Raw genomic sequence first — 10252 nt, 5'->3', positions numbered from 1 at the left:
AACAGGGAAGCATCAGAAGCCATTTCTAATGAGCAAAGCATCCCACTGTAGAACCCCTTTTGTTGCAGCATATGAGTCACGTGGTAGTAATTTACAAGACTACATGCTACAACATGTCATGAACACAAGAATTGGCAACAGACTGGTGCTTCAAAGCGGCATACAACCATTCACCATTAATAAACATCAAGTCAACTTGCAGCAAGGAAATGGTTGCAAACCTAAGGCAGCCTATGAATCTGCAACAAACATGTCCTAACTTCATACCAAACTTGCAAGGGCCAAGCCAAACCTCCAAAGCCTGTGGCAAACACAACAGTCATCAAGAGCCATCAATCAAAAAATAAAAACCAACCATACATTACATACTACAAACCTGGCCTGACCTATTTGATAAAGTCATACATCTAGCCATTTGAAACTCATCATAACATGGATGATTCCTGCAGCAACAATTCCTGCAACCAATAATGCAACAACCACCAAGTATGAGCCATCATTGCATAACATATGGACCTAGACAACTGAACTCATGACTGCTGCTACAAAGTCACTAAAATAAGACATACCCCAAAGCCTGCAACAAGCCAAATGGAACCACACCAATGCATTGGGTTTGCAGTACTTGTCACCATGAGATGCAAGTCCTTTAGGCATGAGTTTGAAAGTGAGATACAAAGGAAGTACATTGGTCCTACATCCTGCTAGCCATAAGCAAGAGCACAACATGAGCTCACAACCATTCCCTTGTACAGTAGGACATAACCAATCAATGCCAACCCAAGCATTTCAATAAGAAAATCAAACCTAACAACCTACCATATGCTGAACTGGAAGAAGGGTTCAATAGGATTCATCCATGTGCATTGAAAAACCAGTTGTTGAGGCAGTGATGCATGCACACCTCAAGGCCAAACATTCCCCAAGCTTGCATCAATAAGTCTACCATGGCTAAACCTTGAGTTGAGATGATAGGCCAAATCTACTCAAGCTTGCTGCAGCAAAAGAAACAGGTAAGGGCAAAGGAATTGAATACCAGTTGTGGGATAAAACTTGTGAAGCACTGAACTAAGCCTATGTATCAAAGTTATTAACATCCACATATCAAGCTATTCAACAATTCAAAGGGGGAAAAGTAAAGCCACTTAACCGTAACCTGCAACATGGATAGCAGGTCACTAAAATCATGTCAACATGAATGTAATTTCATGCTACCTGCTACAGCCAGTTGGTGCACCAAGGCTACTAACATGTATTCTTCATTATTCCAAGCCAAGGCCAGGGTCACTTAAACTTAACTTGTAACTTGAATAACAGGTCACCCAAAATGATCTCAACATAACTGCAACTTAACCCAAAATGATAATACAAATCAAACAGTTTCCACATAAAAGCTATAAATTGTATTCAAAACAAACCTTATCTTGCCAAACTTTGAAAAAATGGTATGAGTAACAAGCATAGAAGGTTTAGAAGAAACCCTAGTCTCCGCGAACCACCGCGACGGCACACCACTAACAACAACCGTATCCGGTTCGCGCTTGGAACTCCGATTGACATTCCGAAAAGCATAAAACTCTTCCCAATTCTTCTTCATCCCATCAAAATCATCACACTCAGGAACATCAACCTCGAGCCTAAACCTAACCCCTTGAAGATTCAACTCAACGCCGTTCAATTTTTCAACAAGACCATTCCTCCATTTCACAACGTCGTTTTCATTCTTCTCACTCAAAAACGACAGGTCCCAGATGTGGAGTGTACCGTAAACGACGGGATCTTCACGTTTACGCTTTTTGAGGTCTTTGTTGAAGCGTTTGAATTGAAGATCTTCTTCGGGGAGAGGAAAGGGAAGAGAATGAGAGGTTTGGAGAAAATCGAGTAAGGCTCGTTTGGTTTTCCATTCGTCGATTTGGTTTGTTATGGAGGATGAAGGTGTGGAAGGGTGTACGGTGAGGTTGAGTTTGATGCGTGGTAGGAGAGTGAGGTCTTTGTCTATTTCTAGGGTTGCTGTTGGGGGGATTAGGTTTAGATTTTCTTGCTCCTCCATTTTCATCTTCATGCTCATCACTCAGTCACTCGCTGACTAAACTGGTGTTATTTTCTTCAGCTACTTTTCTCTTACATCGTTAAAAATTAAAATCAGTTTAAACAGCGCTTTCTCAAAAGCGCTGACTAAGGTCTATATTTAAAAGCGCTTTCATTATTTTTTTAGAACATTTTCCGTGTTTTATTTTTATTTTAACCTTAGACAGCGCTTTCTTTTAAAAGCGCTGTCTAAGATGCGCTGTTAAAAAACCTTTTTGGCGTAGTGTCATCCCCATACCCGCGATTTGAAAAAATCTTCGTTCCTGAGCCCATACCCGCTTGGGTGCCAAAGTTAGCACCCGTACCCGGACCCTATGGGTATGTAAGTACTCATATCCGCACCCGTGACTCGCATTCCTATTAAAAATAAATAAATCAATTATAAAATATCATATAGTTTTTAAAAACATTAAAAAAAATTCAAACAAATTATTTTTGAAATAAACAAACACTTATATTAAATATGTAATTTCTTAACATTGATATAGGTTTTATAATTGATAGACATACATTTTTATATAATAATATAAACTAAAATATATAAATAAAAATAAAATTACATAAAAATATATAGTATGCAGGTATGGGGTGGGCTGGGTACCAAGGTACCCATACCCGCACTCATACCCGCTTTTTTATGGGTAATTATCTGAGCCCATGCACGTACACGTTTTTGCGGGTTTTTACCCTACCCGTTGTGGATAAATCACGTATTTTTTTAGTAATTCATTCATTATCAAAAATTAAGTTTATAATTGTCCAATAAATTTATACTTTGATACATAAATTTGAATTCTATCTTACAATTTCATCTCATGTCTAATGAATAATATACATAAAATTATATTCTTAAATAAATTTGAAATAATATATCGTATAATTATAAAGAAATGTGTGCATCTGAGTGTGCTAGCTTGATTATTATTATTATTATTATTATTATTATTATTATTATTATTATTATTATTATTATTATTATTATTATTATCATTATTATTATTATTATCAATGTTTAAATTTTTCTTTTAGTTTTATCTTTATCAATATCAATAAATTAAAAATGAAAATAAAAAATGAATATATAACAATTTCATTTCAAATAAAAATAATAATATTTATAAATAAATAATATTTAATTTTTTGTTGATATGTAAATTAAAATAAATATCATACAAAGAATATGATAATATATATATATATATATATATATATATATATATATATATATATATATATATATATATATATATATATATATATATATATATATATATATATATATATATAATAGTACTTGTTGATTTCTCTAAAAAATAAAAAAAATATGTAATGGTGTGTAAGGTTTTGTAACATAACGCGGTTTGGTTTGGTTTGCAAAGTAAAAACTGCAAATCGAATCAAATCGCACAACTTTGTTAGAAAATGGCCCAAACACATCTGAAACAAATGTGGTTTTTGTGGATTTTGATTTGGTTTAGTTCGGTTAGCGGTTTTTTATTGGACCGGTTTGGTTTCGGACGCCCCTACTAGTAAGAGGTTTCAGTTTCTTTCGACCTATTTTAGAGCTGACGGGTTTAAATCTAGCCATATTCAATTAGTTGTTTAGAGTTTGTTTCTATGTTGACTTGTGTAGGATTGAAACTAGCTCATGAGTGTTATAATTCATAGGCCTAAGTAACAACCAATTTAAATTTGTCTCAGTTCCATAAAAAGAAAGATAATTTAAGTCTAAATGATAAAATATTTATGACAAGGAGGACATTAGCCCAAAGATATCAGGAATATGTTATCACACAAAAGGTTCTAGAATCTTAGGAGAAGGCATAAACCAGCTCTAAAAACAAGCTGATTCAAGTAGAAAATGAAGACAGGACCATCAAATAACAAAACAAACTATATCTTGTCATCTACCAATATGAATAATTAAATCTAAGGGATATGGGCATGCAGAATCCCTAATGTATAAAAAGAACCACAAATGTGAAGTCAAGGTATACATTATTCAAAACCTAAAAACATTTCACTATAACTCATCGATTCATGATTTGGGCGTCAGGGTGTTTTTTAAGTAATGTTCTTGTCGGAAATCATAATTGATCGATGAACGATTGATGTGTATCATAATGGTGGACTCAAACTTCGGGTACGGTGGAGGAGGGGCTGGCCTGCAAGGTTACACTACTACATTTCCTACAAAAAAAATTACCTTGGTGTACTTACCAATGGTAAAATTCTTTCCATAAGGCGCCTTAATTTAGTTTTAAAATTTAATTAACAATATATCATTTATTCCCTATATGGTAAGGAAAATTGAGGGGGAAAATCCCTCAAGGACAAGTTTCGATTCCCAACAACTACAATTTCGTATTTTATTTATAAAAAATTAGTGCATTCCTTTTTTTATTTTAGAGTTAAAAAAGAAATAACTTTTCCCCTCGTTTACTTGGTAAATCTAAAGGGAAAGGTTACCACAATTTTATATATAAAGCACCACGTTCGTCACTCATTCCCTAAACCTAATACATCTTTTTGTCTCCAAACTTTATTTTACATTTATGAATCCATATTTTTCTCTAAACCAAAATTTATTTTGTGTTGTTGTTGTCGATGAATTTGATTTTGTTTTTGTTGTTGTTGTTGTTCCTTTTGATTAGCTACATTATTCAAAATAACATGGAGTGTACAAGATATTTTAGTTAACAAAGGACACTTGTGAGACATGATGTTCCAGCATGTGTGCAACATCTGACCTTTGTCAGCAGGCCATGATTGTTGTTATTTTGAGTGGAATTTTTGGATGTGTTTAAATCAGATTTGTTGCTATCTTTTAGCAATGTGTTAATTGGATCTATTGCCAGATTGAATAAGATCAAATATAAATAATTGGATATTTGTATTGGTCAAAAAGTTTTGGGGTGCGTGTTCCCCTTTCAAAGGTGATAAGTTCCAAAAGAAAGTATTTATCCACGTGAAAACTTGGCACTTATACGCTCAAATTAACATTTTCTACCATTGATTCCCCCAAGTATTGCATAGAATTAAGTTTGTACATATATGTGTGGTGCATTTTGATCTCTTTTTTATTATGCAGAAACTTCCATACTTAACCAAGATTGAAACATACAGCAAAGAGGAAGAGTTCTTGCATGTTCTCCAGGCCAGCATCTAGCAAGGCCAGAGCGAGAACTCGCCTAGCAAGCAAACAACAAGGCTCGAGCATGGAGGAACAAGAGAAAAACATCACTCTTCTCACCTAGAAATCCTCAAGTGAGACAGCTCTCCCAGCGAAGAGACAACAAGAGCAAGGCAAGACAAGTCAGAAACTTTCCAGTAGCAAAATGCTCCATTGTCACAAGACAAAGCTGCAGCGAGGAAGCTCGATAGGAGAGCCTTTTGCTCGCCTAGAGAGACAAGGCAATTTGAAATGCTTAGTTGGAAAAGACTTCAGAGGGAAGAAATGTGGCTCTCCAGACGAGGCTACAACTCGTCAGGCGAGAGCAGCAGTGCAAGGTCACTATATATAGTTCTAAAACATTTCATTTGAGAGAGATGACATTTTTTAGACCAAAAATAGTTTAGTAAGAGAGAAAGAGACAAAGATAAGAGTAAATTGAAGAATACAAGTTGGATATGCATCAATCGTTGGGGTCATTGATGTTCATCCATCTTCCTTTCTTCTCATTTGTAATATAGCTACCATAAGTAGCTAAATCTCTTTCTTGTTAGGATTGGATATAATCCATCATTACCATATGTATTTATTATGATCATGGAGTTATATATGAATTAGTCATTCATTGATATTGATGTTATCCTTGTTTACTTGTTTTACTTATAGATTTGAACTGTTATTGAGAAATACTCTTCGAATCTCGATCTAGGATAATCAGCAGTTAGATGTTAAACTCTAGACATAAATTTAGGTTTAACATCCACAAGAGTATCGAACATTGATGTTATTGTATTATTTAATAGGCTGAGAGATCATCGATTAAATAATACGATTGAACTCTCGTCAGGAATTTAGACATAAACGTTGTCGGCGAGTGATGTGTGATAATATTGATTAAACGACTAATCTTTGTATAATTGATCGAAAGAATACATGCATGATCGGTGGATGAATCCCAATCCCAGCAAGCTTTCTCATATTTGAAACTTCCCTTAATATTTACCATTTTTACATTACGTATCTTATGCAAACAAACAATTCAACAACTTCTCAATTAAACCATATCAACTGTTGAACGACATTTAATATCGCATCAGTCCATGTGGATATGATAAAACAAATGCTTACTTTTGATGTTGAATATTGTAACCATCAAAGGGAAGGGAGACTTAGAACTTAGTTATTATATTAATATTTGGTAGGTGAAGGCTTGCTCACAGAGGCGAGAAGGCTTATATGGTGTTTGTTAAGGTTATTCGAGGGACCAACTCACGTGAGGTGAGAACTCTTGTATGGTGGTAGGCACTACTAGAGTGCATGTAGACAATAGGGTTGATAAGTTAATAGGGATATCGAGAGCTATTCTCTCTCAATAGTGGGCAGTATAGGTGAATGAGAGTTTGTCTTTCTCCCTTAGGATAAAGTATATTTATAGAGGCCCTGTGGGCCTAGGTTTTCTACCTCATGGGCGTGGTCTCAATAGCTCCTCCCATTTTAGGAGAGGTTATTGACTGCTTATCTTTACGTAGTTAGTGGGAACTTTATCTTTACTTGACTCGCACATTAAGCTAGTCTTATGGGCGACTCCTTCGAATATCGTTTGGACGGCCTACTATCGGGTAAGGGCGCCTCATCTTAGGACTTTACCAAATATAACACTACAAGATTTAAATTTGAATCAATATAAATCAAATCCTTTTATTGGAGGTTTTAAAATAAATCAAAATAGAATCCTTTAAAATCTGGACTAATCTCAAATCAAATTCCCATTGGAGAAATACCCAGAAGTTGCATTGCTATTTAAGGAGACTAAAACATAATGTTTGAGTGTGTGCAAGTGTTGAAGATCTTTGTCTTAGGGTTTCTATTTTGAGTCCTTGTTTGCATTATGGTTTGTGCACCATTATATATCATTCATTCATATCAAAAGCCATAGAGATTGGTTTGTTAGTTGAGTTGTAATTCAACAATCCTTAAATTGATTATTGTATTAATCACTAGGGTTAGTGATTGAGAGAAAGTGAGAGGGGTTCTCATATTTATGGGGAGTCATAAACAGAAATACACATGTAGTATTAGAAAGTGGCGTTAAATTATGGTTGTTCATATAAGACTAATTATACTAATACTATTGACATTGTATTTCCTTTTTGGGTTGGAAGCCCCCCAGGCGTAAGTTATGTTGCACCGAACTGGGTTACCAATTCGCTTGTGTTCTTTAATTCCTTTTTTATTGATCATTTATTTCTATTTTCTGTCAATTTTGGTTTAAGATGTTGAACCCATTGGCATAGGCATCTGGTTCAACATCTTTCCCCCTAGAATAAAATTTCAATTGGCATCAGAGCAGGCACTCTGTTCTGTTTGGGTGAGCTCCAGAGAGAGTATTTTCTATTTACATGAACAATACTTAGGATGGAGGATCATTCAATAGACCACGTGTCTTGGACGACACCAATTATGATTATGGGAAGCCAAAATGATTGCTTTTTGTCATGCCACGAAATATACCTGAGCGCATCACACGCTCGAAGATACAATAGAATTGTCACCGAACTTTATTTATTCCTGAAAAAAGGGAAAATATCGATAAAACCCAAGGGAAGAGAAATGGGTAAGGAAGTCGGTTATGCAAGGGGGAGGTATTAGCACCCCTAAAATCTGTTGTACTCATTGGGAACCATTTTGATTGTTCTTTGCTCTAATGGGTGTTATCATCTAAAGGTTGCTTACAAATGAGAAAAAATTTTAAATTAGTGTGATTGCTAAGGATTCGGACCCTCGTGCCTACGTATTCTCATAGTGCAATGAGAAAATCATAGCTTTGTAGTTTGTGGAACCAAGGGTGAACTAAAAATGTAGTGTTTAAACCAAAAGGTAATAAAGGTGTTTAGAAGTGATAAAATTGGTGTTTAAATCGAAAGAGGGAAATAAAGAGGTGTTTAAACCAAAAGATTGATAAAAGTGGTGTTTAAACCAAGAAAAGAAATAGAAGCGGTGTTTAAACCAAGTAAGAAAAGAAAGTGGTGTTTAAATCGTAGAGTGGTGTTTAAACCAAACAAAAATAAGAGTGGTGTTTAAACCGAAGAAGTGGTGTTTAAACCAAAGAAAAAGAAAGCGGTGTTTAAACCAAATAGGTGGGTGTCTTAACCAAGAAGGTGATTAACCCAAAGGGAGAAATAAGAATGGTGTTTAAACCAAAGAGAAAAGGTAATTGGTGTTTAAACCAAAAAAATGGTGTTTAAACTAGGGAAGTGAGGAAACTGGTGTTTAAACCGGAAAAGTGGTGTTTACACCAAAGAAGCAGTGTTTAAACTGGAAAAGTGGTGTTTAAACCAAAGAAGCGGTGTTTAAATAGGAAAAGTGGTGTTTAAACCAAAGAAGCGGTGTTTAAACCGGAAAAGTGGTGTCTAAACCCGGGAAGCGGTGTTTAAATTGGAAAGCTGGTGTTTAAACTAAAGAAGCGGTGTTTAAATCAGAAAAGTGGTATTTAAACCAAAGAAGCGGTGTTTAAACTGGAAAAGTGGGGTTTAAACCAAAGAAGCGGTATTTAAATCGGAAAACTGGTGTTTAAACAGGGGAAGTGGTATTTAAACCAGAAAAGTGGTGTTTAAACCAAAACATCGGTGTTTAAACCGGGGAAGTGAGAAAAATGGTGTTTAAACCAAAGAAGCGGTGTTTAAATCGAAAAGATTGTGTTTAAACCAAAGAAGCGGTGTTTAAATCGGAAAAGTGGTGTTTAAACCAAAAGAAGTAGTGTTTAAACCGGAAAAGTGGTGTTTTAACTAAAAAAACGGTGTTTAAACTGGAAAGTGGTGTTTAAATTAAAGAAGTAGTGTTTAAACTGGAAAAGTGGTGTTTAAATCGGGGAAGCGGTGTTTAAACCGGAAAAGTGGTATTTTAACCAAAGAAACGGTGGTTAAACTGGAAAAGTGGTGTTTAAACCAAAGAAGTGGTGTTTAAACCAGAAAAGTGGTATTTAAACCAAACAAGCGATGTTTAAACCAGAAAACTAGTGTTTAAACCGGGGAAGCGCTGTTTAAACCAAAAAAATGATGTTTAAACCAAAATAGCGGTGTTTAAACCGGGGAAGTGAGGAAAGTGGTGTTTAAACCATAGAAGTGGTGGCGAGTTTATTGTATCTTTCGCAGCGCGACAGACACATATGCATCATAGGTCGACATATAGAAGAAAATTTTCTCTATAGGTCGACACATACAATATACAGGTCGACTCATGTGCTGCAGTTTTAAAGCCTGTAAGCTATATTAATGTGTCGCCTCTACAGGTCAGAACATAGCCTGTACAGGTCGACAGTGACTTGTATACGTCGACCTATAGATCAAAAATCTTGAAAAATTACATTGTTTTCTATTCCTTTTGCATTCCTTTTGCTTCTCACTTGTTTACATATATATACTTGGTACATGCACCATTTTCTAGTAAGGTTTCTAGAGAGTAAAACCTATACGAAACCAGGATTTCAAAGTATTATCATCATCTTCAACCTCTTTCTATGCATACACACAATCAAACTATACATAATCATTTTTTGATTGGGTTCCATCTAGATTAGGATTGATAACGTCCAATTTAGGTTGATTGTACTGTAAAGTGGGTTGAGAACTTTTAGGGTTTCAAATTTGAAAATCGAGATGGGGTTTTCCTTCAAGATCTTTTAGAGTTTGAAGGTTTTATACAAGATTATGCAATCCGGATCTGATCGAGTGTAGTCTTTGAAGAACGAGAGGTTATTTCAAAGGAGTAGCGTGGGACGGTGGATCGTATTGGTAAATATTGGTTTTCAACAGGTGCGTATTTTGGATTCGATCGACTTAAAGCTTTGAAGAACAAGGGGTTTCTTGTAAAGAAGTAGCGTGAGACGGTGAATCAAAGCGGCATTGTTGGTTACTTGATCAAACTTTGATCAAGGGAAAAGAAGGTGTCAAAATCAACATTAAACTTAGGGTTTGTAGGGTTGGATTGCTACAT

At 35.2% G+C, this 10252-nt stretch overlaps 1 protein-coding gene across 1 annotated transcript; it reads right to left on the bottom strand.

Annotated features, from left to right (window-relative positions):
• Positions 1-819: 819 nt before the first annotated feature.
• Positions 820-2144, bottom strand: LOC127077754 (uncharacterized). Its single transcript, XM_051018738.1, has 2 exons — positions 1419-2144; positions 820-995 (listed from the first exon to the last, which is right to left on the bottom strand). The coding sequence occupies exons 1-2, from the start codon at positions 2066-2068 to the stop codon at positions 983-985; spliced, it is 663 nt and encodes a 220-aa protein (XP_050874695.1). The 5' UTR covers positions 2069-2144; the 3' UTR covers positions 820-982.
• Positions 2145-10252: the final 8108 nt, after the last annotated feature.

Source organism: Lathyrus oleraceus, chromosome 1 (genome assembly GCF_024323335.1).
Source record: "Lathyrus oleraceus cultivar Zhongwan6 chromosome 1, CAAS_Psat_ZW6_1.0, whole genome shotgun sequence".
NCBI classification, from domain to species: domain Eukaryota; kingdom Viridiplantae; phylum Streptophyta; class Magnoliopsida; order Fabales; family Fabaceae; genus Lathyrus; species Lathyrus oleraceus.
The sequence above is the reverse complement of the archived record's forward strand: the minus strand, read 5'-3'. Positions and strand labels throughout refer to the sequence as shown.

What these genes read in the sequence shown, in the direction of transcription:
- LOC127077754 (XM_051018738.1), bottom strand. Translation starts at nt 2,068, where the DNA reads ATGAGCATGAAGATGAAAATGGAGGAGCAAGAAAATCTAAACCTAATC.